The following is a 17,106-nucleotide window of genomic DNA, read 5'->3' on the forward strand; positions in this document are numbered from 1 at the left end:
ATAAAAATTGAAAAAATCAAGTCCAATGTTTTCAGTCTCTTCTCTACTATTTTCATTCTGCCTCTGCGTTTATTATATTTATTTATTTATTTGGGCCTATTAAGCAATGAAAATGGCAAACCATCAAATGTAATTGCTTTGAATAGGAAACACACATCAACTACAAGTTAAAAAATGCCAGCTTTGAACATGGCAGATTATTTGGGCAAAAATTAATGAAAAAAAATATTACCTTCAGTTTGATGAAGTGTAGCTTTGGTTTGCGGGGTCACCGGAGCTTAGTTCGCAGCTGAACTCGCGGCTTAAATGTCCGGAGTAAGACAGAGGGAGAGACCGACAGCTAAAATCGTGGTTGAAACCTTCAGAGTAGGACAACGGGAGAGAGGGAGAGGCCGTTGATGTTTTCCACTGACTTCGATTCGCCGTTGATCGTCGTCGATGCTCGCCGCCGACTTCGCCGATTGTCGTTCACCAGAGCTTCGAAGAGGGAGGGAAAAAGTGAAGTGAATGGGAGGGAAGCTGTTGCTGTGTTGAGTGAAATAAATTCATTTTTTTTTTTTTTTTAACATCTAAGCCGTAGATCTTCTCTTAAGGGCCGTGGCCAAATCCTGGCCCTTGATTGGAGGATTTGCCTGAAGAGGATCTAAACTCATAGGAGAGTGAGTGAGAAAAGGAAAAAGTAAAAGAAAGAAGCGGGAAAGTAGAAAATGTACACGTAGGATACATCACAGTCGTTATTTTGTAATTTAAACAGATCTGAGCCGTCCAAATGTCCTAATAGGATAAATGTGTGTAGGACATTTTCAAAAACCTTCTTTTTTATTATATAGATTTATTTCATATTTTATTATTTCCAAATATTAGTTTATTTTAAAAAAATAATGACTAAAATAATATGAATTTTTTTATTTTACCCTTATCTTAAATTAATTAATTATGACAATTAATGTTATAAAAAAAAGTTAAAGGATAATTTTAGAAACTAAATAATTGTACTACTAAAAAGGTTTAATTTCTCAAAAAGAATTACTAATATTTTTGAACGGGAGTATTAGATTACTATAAAAAAAATTAAAAAATTTAAGCAGCGTTGGATAACATTTAGGCCTTTTTTGTTTCAAGAGATGGAGAGGGGATTGGGTTTGAGATGGAACTAGGACTCACTAATGTTGTATTTATTTTGGGAGATAGAGAAAGGATTAAGACGAATCTCCGGATTAGGTTGGGCTATGAAAGGGAGATTGACATGGAGGAGGCAAAGGTGGTATTAGAAAAATAGTCTACCGAACTAATTTTTTTTTTTTTATAAATTTTTTACATGTTAGGCATTTTTTTTGAACATTAATGTTTAATTTTTTGTATTTTTTGTTAAGTAAAAATCATTGTTCCATTTATTTATATTTATTTTGTATTTTTTGTTAAGTAAAAATCATTATTTTATTTGTTTTATTGATTTATATTTATATTTATTTTTTATTTTTTACATGTTGGCCATTTTTTTTGAACATTAATATTTAATATTTTTGTATTTGTTTTATTATTTTATATAAAAATAATTTAACAATTCCTACACCAACAACTATCATCAAAACAAACACAATTTTACTTAATCCTCTCACTATCAATTCCCTCCATTCTACTTCTGAAAACAAACGGGGTCTTAGGGGTTGTTTTGGTTGATTTAAGTAAGTATACTTTTTAAATTTTTATGAAAAGTTGTGCAATGTAGTAGAGATATGATGTGACTTAAATAAGATAAAAAGATAGGCTAAAGTAGTGTATCCAAACAACCCCTTACACTATAATTTTTATTTACTAAGGGTTCGTTTGGGATGTAAGTTGATTTTTTAACTTTTTAGTTATTTTAGGCCTCGTTTGGCAAATGGTGATTTTAGTTAAAAAGTCACTAAAAAAACAAAAAGCCAACAGCATATATCAAAAAGTCAAGGATTTCATTTTCTCTACTTTTTGCACATTTTTGCATAAAAAATCAAAAATACATCCCAAACATACTAAAATTTTTTTTACATCATATTTTAGTCAAAAAGTTACTTAAAAAGTCTGTTTCCAAACGAGGCCTAGTTTGGGGTAAAAAAGTCTCGTTTGTGATAAATTTTTTGACTTTTTTGAATTTTGTGAGAGAAAAAGTGAAATAATTAGAGTTTAGATGTGACATTTTGTTTTATTGACTTTTTAATCTATTTTTGTCTTTTTATAACTGAAATAGCCTTTTAGCCCCAAATTTTGATATGCCAAACGAGTGCCAAAAACATTATTTAAATTTATTTTTAGAAAAAACTGTTTCATATATATATATATATATATATAATTTACAAGAATTATAAATTTTTTAAAAAAATCATTTATAATTTTCAAATTTTTTAAAATAAATACAGTATAAAACACGGGAGTTTTTTTGATAAATCTATTTTCTAAGAGCTTTATTTTATTCAACCCATATTCTTTTTGACTATTCCATTAGGTCCAATTTGAGATAAGAAGACCAAAATATCATTTTTCATCTACTTATGTTCCATTTAGTTCACATTATTTTCTTATATTTCAATAAGTCCTATGGGTGATATAATTACCAAAATGCCCCTAATGTGAATGTTCACACTGTCAATGTGAATGTTCACACTGTCAATGTGAATGTTCATATCATCAATGTGTAGGGGCCCGGCCCATGTCGATCCTCGTGGGTGCCTGGAAAAATTCGAGTCGGGCCGGGCCGGCCCATAGGCCAAAAAAATAGGCCCGGCCCGACCGTTGATAATGTGAATATTCACATTGACAAGTTAACATTCACATTGATAGGAGTGTAAAATTGGCCCGTGGCCCGTGGGCGGCCCGAAGCCAGCCTGCGGCCCGGGGCGGGCTCGTTCATAATGTGAATATTCACATTGACATATTAACATTAACATTGATAAGAGTGTAAAATTAGCCCGTGACCCGTGGACAGCCCAAACCCCGAGCCCGGGCTCGGCCCGGGCTGAGTCGGGCCCGGCCGGTTGACAATGTGAATATTCACATTGACATGTTAACATTCACATCGATAGGAGTGTAAAATTAGCCCGCGGCCTGTGGCCGGCCCGAAACGCGCCCGTGGCTCGCGGGCTGCCTTGGGCGAGTCCGGCCCGATCCGTCCCGTTGATAATGTGAATATTCACATTGACATGTTAACATTCACATTGATAAGAGTATAAAATTAGCCTGCGCCCCGTGAATGCCCGAAACCAGCCCACGGCCAGTGGGCAGCCCGGGGCGGGCCCGACCTGGCCTGTTGACAATGTGAATATTCACATTGATATGTTAACATTCACATTGATAAGAGTGTAAAATTGACTCGCGTCCCATGGGCGGCCCGAAGCCCGTGGGCGGCCCGGGGCGAGCTCGGCCCGGCCCGTTGACAATGTGAATATTTACATTGACATATTAACATTCACATTGATAGAAGTGTAAAATTGGCTCGTGGCCCGTGGGCGGCCCGAAGCCCGCCCGCTGCCCAGGGCGGGCCCAGCCCGGCCCGTTGACAATGTGAATATTCACATTGACATATTAACATTAACATTAATAACAGTGTTAAATTAACCCGTGACTCGTGGGCAGCCAGAAGCCCGACCTCGGACCGGGGCGGGTCCGGTCCGTTGACAACGTGAATATTCACATTGACATGTTAACATTCACATTGATAAGAGTGTAACATTAACCCGTGCCCCGTGGCTATCCGAAACTCGCCCACGGCTCGTGGACGGCCCGAGGCGGGCCCGTCCCGGCCTGTTGACAATGTGAATATTCACATTAACATATTAACATTCACATTGATAAGAGTGTAAAATTGACTCGCGTCACATGGGCGGCCCGGGTTTGGGTTCAGGCCTACCTCGGGCCGCGGGAGAACTTCGGGCAGCGGACAAATTTTACACTCCTATCAATGTTAATGTTAACATGTCAATGTGAATATTCACATTGTCACGGGTCGGGCCAAGCCTGCCTCGGGCTGCGATCTGACTTTGGGCCGCCCACGTGCTGCGGGCCAATTTTACACTCCTACCAATGTGAATGTTAACATGTCAATGTGAATATTCACATTGCCAACGGGCCGGGCCCACTCCGGCCCGTGGTCGGGCTTCGGCTGCCCACGGGTCACAGGTCAATTTTACACTCTTATCAATGTGAATGTTAACATGTCAATGTGAATATTCACATTGTCAACAAGTTGGGCCGGGCCCGTCCCGGGCCGCCCACGGGCCGTGGACGGGTTTCCGGCAGCCACGGGGCGCGGGCTAATTTTACAGTCCTATCAATGTGAATGTTAACATGTCAATGTGAATATTCACATTGTTACGGGTCGGGCCAAGCCTGCCTCGGGTTTCAAGCCGCCCACGGGCTGCAGACCAATTTTACGCTCTTATCAATGTGAATGTTAACATATCAATGCGAATATTCACATTGTCAACGGGCCGGGCCAGGCCTGCCCCGGGCCACAGGCGGGCTTTTGGCCGCCCATGGGCCGCAGACCAATTTTATACTCTTATCAATGTGAATGTTAACATGTCAATGTGAATATTCACATTGTCAACGGGCCGGACCGGACCCGCCCTGGGCCGCCCATGGGCTGCGGGCAGGTTTCGCGCCGCCACGAGACGGGGGCCAATTTTACACTCCTATTTATGTGAATGTTAACATGTCAATGTGAATATTCACATTGTCAACGGGCCGAGCCGGGTCGGGTCCGCCCTGGGCTGCTAGCCAATTTTATACTCTTATCAATGTGAATGTTAACATGTCAATGTGAATATTCACATTGTCAACAGGTCGGGCAGGGCCCGCCTCGGGCCGTGGGCGGATTTCGGGCAGCCACGAGGCGCAGGCTAATTTTACACTCCTATCAATATGAATGTTAACATGTCAATGTGAATATTCACATTGTCAGCAGGCCGGGCCGGCCCTGCCCCGGGCCGTGGGCGGGGTTTTTGGCCGCCTATGGGCTGCGGGCCAATTTTATACTCTTATCAATGTGAATGTTAACATGTCAATATGAATATTCACATTGTCAATGGGCCGGATCGGGCTCGCCCTGGGCCGCCCATGGGCCGCGAGCGGGTTTCGCGCCGCCACGGGACGCGGGCCAATTTTACACTCCTATTAATGTGAATGTTAATATGTCAATGTGAATATTCACATTGTCAACGGGCCAGGCCCGCCCCGGCTCGCCGGCGGGTTTTGGGCCACCCACGGGCCAATTTTACATTCCTACTAATGTGAATTTTAAAATATGAATGTTCATATCATTATATTGCTAATCGTTCAAAAAATATTTATAAAAGTATCTAAATTGAATATAAGGGCATAAGTGTCCAAGAAAATAATGTAAATCAAGAAAATGGACTTTATGGAATAAAACTATATATACATGGGACTAAATGGATTAAAAAATTCCTTCATAAACTTTTTAGATTAAAATATTTCTAAATTAGACTTATCAATAAAAATCCCATAAAACACTCCTAACAAAAAATAAAGTAAATAAATAAATAAGATTGTACAAACGCCATCATGAAGCAATTTAGACATCACATGTAACTTGTTTCCTATTGATTTACTCCCAACACGACGTCGTGCATAGACCCCATGAAACTTGTAGCGGGGAGGGGACTCCTCTTCAGAGCGTCGTCGTCGGAAATCGGAACGAGTTCTCAGCCTCCGGTGCTTGAATCGGCAAACTAGGGTTTCTCTGTTTGGTTCCCTAAACAATGGCGACATTGAAAATAATCTCAGCAGCTCTGAAACTCGTCGACGTCAAGAAAGAGAATCTCAAAAAAGCCTTCGAAGATCTTCAATCCCACTCCTCTTCTCTCTCTTCTTTCAATCTCACTTGGTCCGACCTCGATTCCTACTTCACCTCCCTCCAATCCTCCCTCCAACACAACTTCAATCTCCTCCAATCCCAATCCCAATCCCAATCCCAACCCCAACCCCAATCCCAACAACTTCTTCAAATCGAACCCCAATCTCAGTCCCCCAAATCTTCTGTGATCGTCAATTCGGCTCGGCCGGAGTTGAAATCGTTCTGTGAGAACATGGACGGGTTGGGATTGAGGAAGTACATGATTGAGCGGCCCAAAGTGCGGAATTCGATTAGGGTTGAGTTGCCGGATGCCTTGCGGGGAGCTCCGGACGCGGCGGCGATGGTTCTGGACGCGATGGAGGGGTTCTATGTGGCGAATTCGAAGGGGGATAAGGATTTTGAATTGTGTACTGTGAGGAGATGCTGTGTGGTTTTGTTGGAGGAATTGCAGGGGTTGAAGGTTGAGATTATTAGGGCTGAGGTGAAGGTGAGAGCGATGAAGTTGGCGGCGGAGTGGAAGGGGAAGGTGAGTGTTGGTGGGGAGAATCCGCTTGAGGCATTGGCGTTTCTGCATCTCCTGGCTGCGTATGGGTTGGCGGATGGGTTTGATGTGGAGGAGCTTCTTGAATTTGCTGTCATAGCGGCCAAGTTTCGGCAAGCTACTGAATTGTGTCGGGTGCTTGGTTTTGGGGATAAGATATCTGGTGAGCTTCTTGAATTTCCCTCTCAAATTCACTCGTGTTCTGTATATCTTTTCATAACCCCTTTAGTTAAAGCCTACATTGTAGATTACCAATTTCAGCTGATGTGTGAATGAATGCATTGATGAGTTTGAATTTTGAACGCATTATTGGAATAACTTCTATATATTGATATTTTTACTAACAACACCTCTATATATTGGAATAAGTTCATTGTTCATCTCTTATTATGACTGTGTTTCTGCACTCTTTAGGTTTGATCGGTGATAGGTAATTTCTCTGTCATGTCTTAGAATTAGGTGTTGGGAAAGACAAAGGATTGTTAAATTTTAGTTTTTGATTAAATGTAATGATGTTAATATCTTTCTACACTGTCTTTTGAGATTGAAGATTTGTATAAATGTGATGGTTAATTCCATCCAAGGAGTAGGTGAATTTAAACCTGGATTTGAGAAATTAGCTTCTCGTGTTTATCTTTATGTGCATTAATGCTTGTGCAGTCTTTGTTTGACGAAGGTGATGATATGTTGGTTGTGGCTGGGTCATACTTGTTGGTTGGGTATTGAATTCCTCTTCATATTCTTGTCAGCTATGGTTTTAGAACATATTATTGTGCATACCTACCAGAATTCTCTAATTGTACTTCTATGCTTTAGCCAACTGTTATGTAAGGTTAACCTCAAAATACCTCTGTGATCAATGCACATCCACCTTGGTGTGTTGAAAGCATCTTTCACTGGGGCTACATATCTTTCACTAAGTTAATCCAATAATCAGTTTTAATATTTTCTTACCTAGTAGTAGTAAATAAAATGACATTGCTGGAATGGTCTGATGATTATGAAGGGGGCTACCCCATGTGGTTGTTCTTCCTTTTTTGACTTGGATTTTGTTTCAGCATTGAACCATTTTGTAGGTTTCATGGGACCGGACAGAACCAATGTTTGACTGCTATAACAATTATTTTTAAATTCATTCGCAATTTTCTTATTTTGTTATTGTTGTGATCTGTGGTAGTAAGGAAAGTGTTTGTTGTTTTCTACTATTAAAAAATATTCAATGACTTTTGTATACATTATGAGCTCAAGTCAACTCATCCATGTTATTTGGTTTGTCACAGATCTTATTATAAAACTTATTAGTAAAGGCAAACAACTTCTGGCAGTCAAATTTATTTTTGAATTTGACCTTGCTGACAAATTCCCACCAGTACCCCTTTTAAAAGAACATGTGAAGGAGTCCAAGAAACTTGCTCAAAAAGTTTTCAAGGGTGGAAAGAACTCTTTTCAATCACAGGTAATGTTGTATTTCCCTTTATGAATATTAAAAATACTCATTTTCAACTTTCGAATCAAATAGGTTTCTATGTGATATTTCTTTACTTTCTCCTGTAGAATGAGGCCGCAACCAAAGAAGTCTGTGCATTGAAATCTGTTGTGAAAGTCATTGAGGATCATAAACTTGAATCTGAGTATCCGACGGAGAAGCTTATGAAGCGCATTGAGACACTAGAGAAGCTGAAGGCAGACAGGAAACGCGCTGTAACAGCCCCTGTTTCCATGATTCAGCAGCAGTCAAAGCCACAGGAAATGAGTGGAACCAAGCGTCCTCGAATTACTGCCAATTCAACTGTTCTTGCATCTCAGCAATCTCAATTACAGCCAGCAGGTTTGTTGCCAGAACCTCATGCTCCATACTCAAGCTCACTGGCTGGGCTGTATGGCTTGGCAGGTTCAACTTCTGCTGTCCCATATGCAGGTTCATCTGCTGGCTTGTATGATTCGGCACGAGCCCCTTTGGGTATCCCTGGGAATGTGGTGCCTACACAGCCACATGTCAACCCTTCTGAATCGCACCTGCCATCTAGTTATTTTGATAGGCCAATTGCCTATGGTGGGTATGGTTTGCCGCCACAATATCATTTGCCTTACTATCCTCAGTAGTTCCTTGTACAATCTGTCTTTCTGGTAGTATAATAATATTTGGTGGTATCGTAGCATTTGCCTTACTTTGTTGCACTGATAATTTACAATGTATATTATATAAATTTATCACAGTGAATGTAGCACAAACTAGATTTGGTTATATTAAGTGTGTGCGTGGCCTAGCCTAGCATCACAATAAGTTTACCTGAACCATAAAGCTTTAGATGTTTTTGGAATCGATCATCAATTATTTCATTTGAGATTAGTTATTTCAAGGGTTTTTGGAACTGGAACCATTTCTTTTTGTTTATTCTCCAGTAGTTCTATTGAGCATTTTCGTTCTATGAAATTTTTGCAGTGAGTTAATTTTTTTAAGGGGTGCTATGTTAAGCTTGTGTTCTGCATCCCTACAATGACAGTATCCCTCCTTTACCCCACCTCTCTTTCCCTTTTCACTTCGTATGCTGTTTTTAACAGTGATGATGATGGCATAAGGACATGTATCTGATGAGCGATTGTGTTGAGGAAATTATGTGGTCCCTTCGTGCTTTCAGTCTGTGAGTATTCTTGTTTTATCTCTCTTTAATGATGATGGTTCTGGCTTAATTCTGGACAGTAGGTTTGGTTCCTTCCTAATTTAGTTTCCTGTTGAAACAATTCAATTGATGGTCTGAACTCCAGTGAAGGTTATGTCTAAACATAATAAGATGATCTGTGCTGAGGAAGTGTCATTGTTGGGTTATATTCACTCGGTATGTCATTTTACAAAAAAATTTTAGACAACACCACTGCCTAATATGGCTTGGTGGTGTTCAGTTGGTCTCTAGATTGTTAAGATCCAAACACAATGTTAGGAGTTAAAAGTAAAAAAACATTGCAAACATGCATTTCTTTTTTTCTTTATACTGTGTTTGGATCAAAATTTGTTGTCACTTATTTTTATCCCTTCGCAATTCTCTACTCAAATTTGAGATTAAGACACAACTTAAAAAATTTTGCCCCTTTATTTAACATCGGTTGATTCAAGTTGGTTGAAGTTGTCATTTTCTTGCTGCAGTGGGCCTTGTCTAATGTTCAACAATGCAAATCATAATCAAATTTTGGGATACCTTGAAGTTGTCATTTTCTTGCTGCAGTGGGCCTTGTCTAATGTTCAACAATGCAAATCATAATCAAATTTTGGGATACCATCTTCGTGCGGGAACAGGAATCATTATGCTTTAGTAGTGTTCACAACTCATCCAAACACTCGCACTTTTTTTTGTTTTCCAAAAAGAATAGGCTGTTTTGGAAAATCCATGCTCCTTTAATAAAGGTGGTTGAAATTTTACAAAATTCAATGACATTTTTTTTTTCTTTTTTGGTAATTCAGTTCAGTAGCGCCAAAATTTATGGCTGGTCGATTTATTTTTTTTTATAGGAATTCACAGGATTTTTTTAAGAAGAAATTTTGAGGACTTCAATCCAAACCTCTTTTTGAAAATATTGGGGTGATGATGCCATTAGATTACAAAACCGTTTGGCCATGTTTTCTCTTATCTACAAGAGAGAGATTATTTCATATGATAAGAAGAAGAAAAGAATTATATATCATATATAACTATTTGTATTATGTTTGGTTAAAATAAGAAGAAAATAAAGATCGTGATAAGAAAGTATAATTATTTCAAATTATTGAAAAAAGGGAAAACAAACAATTCGATTGGAGGTTAAATCCCAGCAAAGCTGATGAGATACGTGGTATTAAATATTTCTCGCATATAGTCTCTCTTATTAGTATAAATTTATTTCAAAGAAACTAAAGCAAAAACAATTAAATCAATAAAAATGACGGCTTTATCTTGGGATTATGGTGGATGTGTCAAATTTTAGATTAAAAAACAGCAAATTAGGTGACAGTTTAGTGAGTGCGAGCTCAGTTCCATCGAATTTGGCAAAAAAATAATTATAGATTTCACTTTTGATTATAAAATGATGTAATTCTCATTTATCTTTGATCTTAATTTTTACTTATTAAAACTTTAGTAAAATTGAAATAAGTAATGTCTTAAAACTCATTTTGTTACATGCCTATCTAAACTCATTTTGTTATATTAAAAAAATCAAATTTATTTAAGGAAAATTTACCCATAAGTCCTAGTTTTTGAAACGTTGAACCATTTAGTCCTAAAAGTTTTTTTATGCTCCATTTAGTCCTATTTTTACATCAACATGATGTGAATGATGTAAATGATCTGATGTTTCATTCTATAATTTCAAAATTTATTGAAATCTGATGAACATTAGATGTTTTTCATCCTATATTTTCAAACATTATTGAAATTTGATGAACATTAGATGTTTGAAATCCAATGTTTGTAACATGACTCTGATGTTATTAACATTGTATCTGATGTTATTAACTTTGTAATGGGACCTTTCAGTCTATAAGAAAACTTTTAGGACTAAACAGTGCATAAGTTATTAATTTGGGATTTATTGGTACATCCCCTTTATTTAATCAAGCAAAATTAAAGGAAACATTTCAAAACAACTGGATAATAAATATATATATATATATATATATATTTATGAAAATGCAAAGTCTACCACTCCATACGAGTTCTTGAATATTTCTAAAAAACAAATAAAAAAAGCGCCGCATTGGCAACACCACTTTAGTGTCACATGGGGTTTTAATAAAAACAAAACAGAGACAGACAAATGACATCTAGATACAATGTTATAGCCTAACCCTGCTTGGTTATCTCTCATCTCTCTCTCTCTCCGACAAAGCTACAAGGTCACACACAATCGCAGCCTAAGACAATAAAATGCCCAAACTACCTCTTCCCCTTTCTTCCTCCATCATCGAATCGTCTCTCTTCTCCACTCTCCTCCTCTAATGGCCGACTCTCTTCACTCTCACTCTCTCTCTCTTTCCGAAGACCAACCTTTCGACCTCCGATTCTACTCCTCCAACCCTCTCCGAGATGCTAATTCCGACTCCGCCGCCGGATCGAGCTCTGCCAAGTACAAGCTCTTCTCTCCGGCCAAACTCCCGATCTCTAGGTCCCCCTGCATCACGATCCCCCCAGGTCTCAGCCCGACATCCTTCCTCGAATCCCCTGTTCTCCTCTCCAACATGAAGGTTAGGTCTTCTTCGAATCTCTCACTATTACTTTCAATTTCACTACCTTTAATCACAGATTCGAATCCGATGCATAGAAAGTTAGCGGAAATTGAAAAATAAATAAAGAAAGAAAGAAAAGATTTTGATTTACTTTTGTGTTCTAGATATATCCCTTAATTGAGTTCAATATTGTAATTTTGTTTTTATTTATCGTGCATTATTATCTCAGCTATCAAACGGAGGATTGGGTTACATCACAGTAAGCTGTAATAGAGAATTTTGACGTGAATTTGATTTTTAATGTTTGTTAGTTGAGAAAGAAAAAAGGGGAAATAATAGATTTCAAAAATAAATTACAAATTAGTTGAAAACTTTATATTAATAATGAAAGTATTAAACTTTTCCATGTATTTGTAATATATATATATATATATATATTCATTTATATTACCACTGGATGCTAATTCCCCCAAGAAAGAAAATAATTCCAGGAGTTTGTTTAAGTAAAGTATGATTTGAGATTCTGATAAGAAGTTGGGTTCGTTTCACCACTTCACAATATGTTGTGCTTTTTGTTTGTTTGATTGGCTATTGGAACTAATTATGTATGCTATTGCTGGGACCAATAGATTCTTTATGCTTGCATTAGGGGATTCTATATTAGCTGCTTCTTAGAATTATGCTCATTCTTGCCCTAGAATATATGTCTTCCTGCCAATATTTCGAACCTTTTTCTTGTTTATAGACTTCATTGTTGTTTTTCCACAGTGTGAATCCTTCTTTTTGTTTGTGCTTGGTCTTTTTAATTTTTTTTTTCATGTATTGTTCCTGCTTTGTGATTTGATGTATGATGAAAAAAGAAAAGAATCGCATATGGATGACTTTCACAATCATACTCTTTATATAACTGAAATCAGTATGTGCTAAATTTGTATAAAATCATATGAAGAATTTTGGTTAGCTTGCTATGTTCATTTGTTATTGCAAGGTTAAGGCTCTGAGGCTTGCCGGAAATGGAATACCACTTAAGCCTTCCTTGAGAACCGCCACCCACAATTTTTTTTTACCCCAAATGTAAATCAGTGCCTCGAGTGTGTGTGTACTGGTGTATGTGTGTGCGTGCTGGTGATTGAACACAATATGGAGATTCCCAATCTATTTTTTTATTTTTATTTTTTACAAACTTCTGAATCCTGCAGGCTGAGCCTTCTCCAACTACAGGTTCATTTTTGAAGCCTCACTTGATGCAGTGCTCTGGCGGTACAGCTGGTTTCTCATTGTCTGCAAATTCCTCCAATAGAAATAGTGTTGATGGAAGACAAAACAGCTGTTTTGAGTTTAGACCCCACACTGGATCTGATTCTGTTTCAGGATTACCACCAGCAGCACCTACGGTAATGCCCTAATGAACTAACAAATGGTTATTACTAGTTTTGTTTTGTCCCTGCTGAAAAAATTTACACTACATGACAATTGATGTTATTATTGGTTTAAACTGTAATCCAGTGGGTTTGTATGTGGTTCTTGTTTATTGTGTTATATGTGAATCAGAAATCATTTTGGGGAGATTTAAGCCGCTTGACTTGTGTTTGATTCTTGGTTTGAGCATCCAATTGACTAGAACATCTAAAGCATATATGATATAACTTAGGTTCTATGTGAGAGCTACCCACCTTTTTGCATACTTCTAAAATGTTCCTCCTTGAACCAATGTTACAACTTACAAGCAAGCAATTACCAAGTTCAATTTATTTACGTTTGTTAGTTAGGCATAATATAAGTTTGTCTATCATGTACATCACAGCGAATGCCTACAACTAATGATTCTGTAGGCTTGAAAAAAATGAATAATATTTTTCAGTCTAAAAACACCTCTTTTTTTGTGCAAAAGAAGAATCCTGAACAGTTATTTATGGATTTCAGTTTGATGTGTCTGTGACTATCCTAGAACTGATTCTGGACACTGGTTACTTGACACTTCATTTTTTTAAAGATCACTGCAGGTACAAACAACCAGAAAAATGAACCATATGAACAAGTTCAAACTCAATGTCAGTCTCAATCTTTTGCATCATTGCCTTCTGTTAAAAGTGAGATGGCATCTTCCTCAAAAGAATTGAGTCTACCTGCATCTGTTCATATGTTTGCTTCAAGAGCTACTGTACATACTGGAGTTGATTCTGATGAATTAAACGAGGGAGTGCCCCCAAGTACAGGGGTCCAAGCATCACAACCTGACCATAAAGATATTGGGCCTTCAGTCACTGCTGAGAGATCATCTGATGATGGATATAACTGGCGGAAATATGGGCAGAAACTAGTGAAAGGATGTGAATTTCCACGAAGCTATTACAAATGTACACATCCTAACTGTGAGGTGAAGAAGATTTTTGAACGCTCTCACGAAGGACAAATTACAGAGATTGTGTATAAGGGTACACATGATCACCCTAAACCTCAACCTGCCCGCCGATATACTGCTGGTGGTATTATGTCTGTCCAAGAGAAAACTGATAAGTTTTCATCTTTAACCGCTCAAGAAGGTAACTAGAGAAATTTTCGTAGGATTTCTCTTTTTCAAAGATTTTGGTGTACTGAACTGATTCCTTATTGTTCTTTCTTGAAGACAAATCTGCCATAAATGCCCAAATATCTCATCACATTGAATCAAATGGCATTCCCGAGCTATCTGCTTATGGAACAAATGATGATTGTGTAGAGGGTGCAGCTTCCCAATTCAACAGCACTAACGATGAGGGTGATGAAGATGACCCATTCTCAAAGCGGAGGTGATGTAGTTCAAAGAAGGCCTTAGTTTTTTTATTGAAATAGTTATATCCATAATTCATATACTAACTTCAAACAAACTTTCCAAAAACTTCTTGCAGGAAATTGGACGGTGTTGGTATTGATGTCACGTCGGTGGTTAAGCCTATTCGTGAACCGCGTGTTGTTGTTCAAACTGTGAGTGAGGTTGATATACTGGATGACGGCTATAGGTGGCGTAAATACGGGCAGAAAGTGGTGAGAGGCAATCCTAATCCAAGGTATGTCTCAGTTTTCTAACCAGGTGTACAATTACTAGGAATGTTTGTCTCTGTTTTTCCAATATAATCTCTAAATTTTGCCTAGACATTTTGGAATATTGATTACAATTGACTTGGCTTCTCTTATCAGTTGTCAACTTGTCAGTTTGAAGTCTCTGTATCAGAATGGGCAATTCTTTTAGATCTGTGGATCCATATTTGACACTTGCTGATTTCTTTGGACAATCATATGGCAACTAATTGTCATAAATCAAGTAATATTTAGATAGACAATGTAGCCATGAAACCTGTTCTTAATTTAGGTCCATTGAGCCATTTTTATGAAGTATAAAATTAAACTTTAAGACTCAATGAGTCAATGTAATTCAAGAACAAGTTGAAGTTTATTGCCTAATTCTGGTCTGAAACCTGTGAAACAGTAACTCTGATGGATGCTTGTGATTCTCCTGGATCTACTTTGCAAATGAAAAAAGAAAAATATACGTGTTCAGCTCTCAAGTTTTAAGAAAAACTATAATACTCTCAACTCCATGAGTAAGCTTTATTCATGTAGTACCTCAGTGAATTGGACTACATTATCATTTTCTGTGAGCTAGAGAGCAAATTTGGGTTTATTGTGGGAAGGAAAAAGGGGGCAATGATAATGGATCTTGTATCCAAGTGATTTTACAGATTAGTGATGCCTTCTTATTAATATTGTACTGGCAAACTGCTAGCATCTAAATGCTTGCAACTGCGTGTGCGCCGCACCCCCCCCCCCCCCCCCCCCCCCCTCCTTCAAATCTTCACCTTTTATGGGCACTTAAAAGTTTTGGTCTGAAAATTAAGTGTCTTGTCTACCAATATTTGTTCCATATTTAGGCACTATATTTAACTGTCATTTTGTTTTTGCATGTTATGCAGGAGTTATTACAAGTGTACAAATGCTGGATGCCCAGTCAGGAAACATGTGGAAAGGGCATCGCACGATCCCAAAGCTGTTATAACTACCTATGAGGGAAAACACAATCATGATGTACCTACTGCAAGGAATAGTAGCCATGACATGGTGGGACCCACAACTGTGAATGGAGTGTCAAGGGTTAGATCAGAAGAGAGTGATTCAATCAGCCTTGATCTTGGGGTTGGGATCAGCGGCTCTGTTGCTGAAAATAGATCCAATGAGCGGCATCAACAAGTGATGGATACTGAAGTTCTGCAAAACCAAGCTAACAGTGTCGGCTCCAATTTCAAGGTTCTCCAAGTGAACCCAATTCCAACATACTATGGTGTTGTAAATGGTGGCGGTGTGTATGGATCCAGAGATAACAGCGTTGAAAGTAGTCTTAACTTCCAGACTCAACCTTTAAACCATTCATCTATTCCGTATCCACAAAACTTGGAAAGAATACTTTTGGGCCCGTAGAGTTTTGTTTTGTGAAGTGAAGGAAGAATAAAAATGCAACGCTGCGGGGTTCTGCCCCTTCTTGGTGGCCAGTGGGTGAAATATCTGAGGCTGCTCTGCTCTGTTCTGTATCATTTCTTCTTGTATTAAGCCTTGCTTATACTACTACAACATTATTAATCTTAGGTAAAAAAAGTTTGTACAATATGGAGTTAGAACAGGGCACATTTTCTGACCAACAGACATATTGTAACTCTTTAACAGTGCTTGAAATGGAATGTACTTTGGGGGAAATACATACATACATACGTATATTCTATATTTGGCCTGTTACAAAGGCTTGTAATAATTATTATGGTTTTGAGTTATAGAGCTTTGCATTCTCTCAATCTCATCCTTTTTGTTTTTTCCTTTTCTTGAGGAGCAACATGAACTGTTAAAAGGAAATTACTATATAATCTAATAAAAGTGGTCTTTTATTAAACCGTAAGTTCCTATTTCTTGGATCAATCTTTCAGGTTCGGACGCTATTCTTACGAATCATTCACACTATTAATTGGGTAAATTCACAATTTTCAAATATATATACAAATGAATATATATATATATATATATGTATATTTAAAATGAAGTGTAAATATTATTATTCAAAATGATTAAGTGAAAAGCAGAGAGAAGTCTTTGTAGAAAGGGGGAATTTCATCTAGGTGGGTGATAGAAAAAAATGTATATATATTTTCACGTGGCGGTGTAATGTGTATGTGATGAGATGCAAATAAAGGGTGTAGGGGTGTAAGAGTTACTTGTAAAAATTATCACCACATGGCTATATGTGCCAGTTTGGGATTGTTGCTGCGCAGCAACTGTGGCGCATTTTATTGGGCCCATTTCAGGGCTTAATTTGATAATCTGAACCGAGCACATTTTAGAAGGTATCAAGTAGAATATAATTGTAAAAAATCACGTCAATTGGATATCGTTGGCATTTTCATTAAATAACATTTGTATTTAAAAAAATAAAAATAAATGTAATTTAAAATATAAAACTTAATGCAAATGTGATTTAATGAAAGAGATAGATCTCCG

The 17,106-nt window shown here is 37.8% G+C and overlaps 2 protein-coding genes across 3 annotated transcripts; both read left to right on the top strand.

Moving 5' to 3' along the window:
* Window positions 1–5,531: 5,531 nt before the first annotated feature.
* Window positions 5,532–8,687, top strand: LOC114323596 (truncated FRIGIDA-like protein 1). The gene is made up of 3 exons (XM_028271235.2): window positions 5,532–6,555; window positions 7,673–7,848; window positions 7,947–8,687. Exons 1-3 carry the CDS (start codon window positions 5,757–5,759, stop codon window positions 8,493–8,495), a joined length of 1,524 nt encoding a protein of 507 aa, XP_028127036.2. The 5' UTR covers window positions 5,532–5,756; the 3' UTR covers window positions 8,496–8,687.
* Window positions 8,688–11,139: 2,452 nt separating this feature from the next.
* WRKY20 (WRKY family transcription factor family protein) lies at window positions 11,140–16,409 on the top strand. 2 transcript variants are annotated; one of them, XM_028271233.2, is made up of 6 exons: window positions 11,140–11,607; window positions 12,789–12,983; window positions 13,583–14,132; window positions 14,216–14,378; window positions 14,478–14,636; window positions 15,540–16,409. In XM_028271233.2, the coding sequence occupies exons 1-6, from the start codon at window positions 11,362–11,364 to the stop codon at window positions 16,039–16,041; spliced, it is 1,815 nt and encodes a 604-aa protein (XP_028127034.2). In that variant the 5' UTR covers window positions 11,140–11,361; the 3' UTR covers window positions 16,042–16,409. The 2 variants fall into 2 exon arrangements, with proteins under 2 accessions (XP_028127034.2, XP_028127035.2); XM_028271234.2 differs by having other exon boundaries at window positions 11,186–11,607; window positions 12,811–12,983.
* Window positions 16,410–17,106: the final 697 nt, after the last annotated feature.

Source organism: Camellia sinensis, chromosome 8 (genome assembly GCF_055761805.1).
Source record: "Camellia sinensis isolate YWXY chromosome 8, ASM5576180v1, whole genome shotgun sequence".
In the NCBI taxonomy this organism is placed as follows: Eukaryota; Viridiplantae; Streptophyta; class Magnoliopsida; order Ericales; family Theaceae; genus Camellia; species Camellia sinensis.

Bases quoted from the DNA above. Each gene is read 5' to 3' on its own strand.
- LOC114323596 (XM_028271235.2), top strand. From the start codon at position 5,757: ATGGCGACATTGAAAATAATCTCAGCAGCTCTGAAACTCGTCGACGTC. The intron at 6,556-7,672 runs GTGAGCTTCTTG...GGTTTGTCACAG, and splicing joins TTTTGGGGATAAGATATCTG to ATCTTATTATAAAACTTATT. The intron at 7,849-7,946 runs GTAATGTTGTAT...TTTCTCCTGTAG, and splicing joins AGAACTCTTTTCAATCACAG to AATGAGGCCGCAACCAAAGA.
- WRKY20 (XM_028271233.2), top strand. From the start codon at position 11,362: ATGGCCGACTCTCTTCACTCTCACTCTCTCTCTCTTTCCGAAGACCAA. The intron at 11,608-12,788 runs GTTAGGTCTTCT...TGAATCCTGCAG, and splicing joins TTCTCCTCTCCAACATGAAG to GCTGAGCCTTCTCCAACTAC. The intron at 12,984-13,582 runs GTAATGCCCTAA...ATTTTTTTAAAG, and splicing joins TACCACCAGCAGCACCTACG to ATCACTGCAGGTACAAACAA.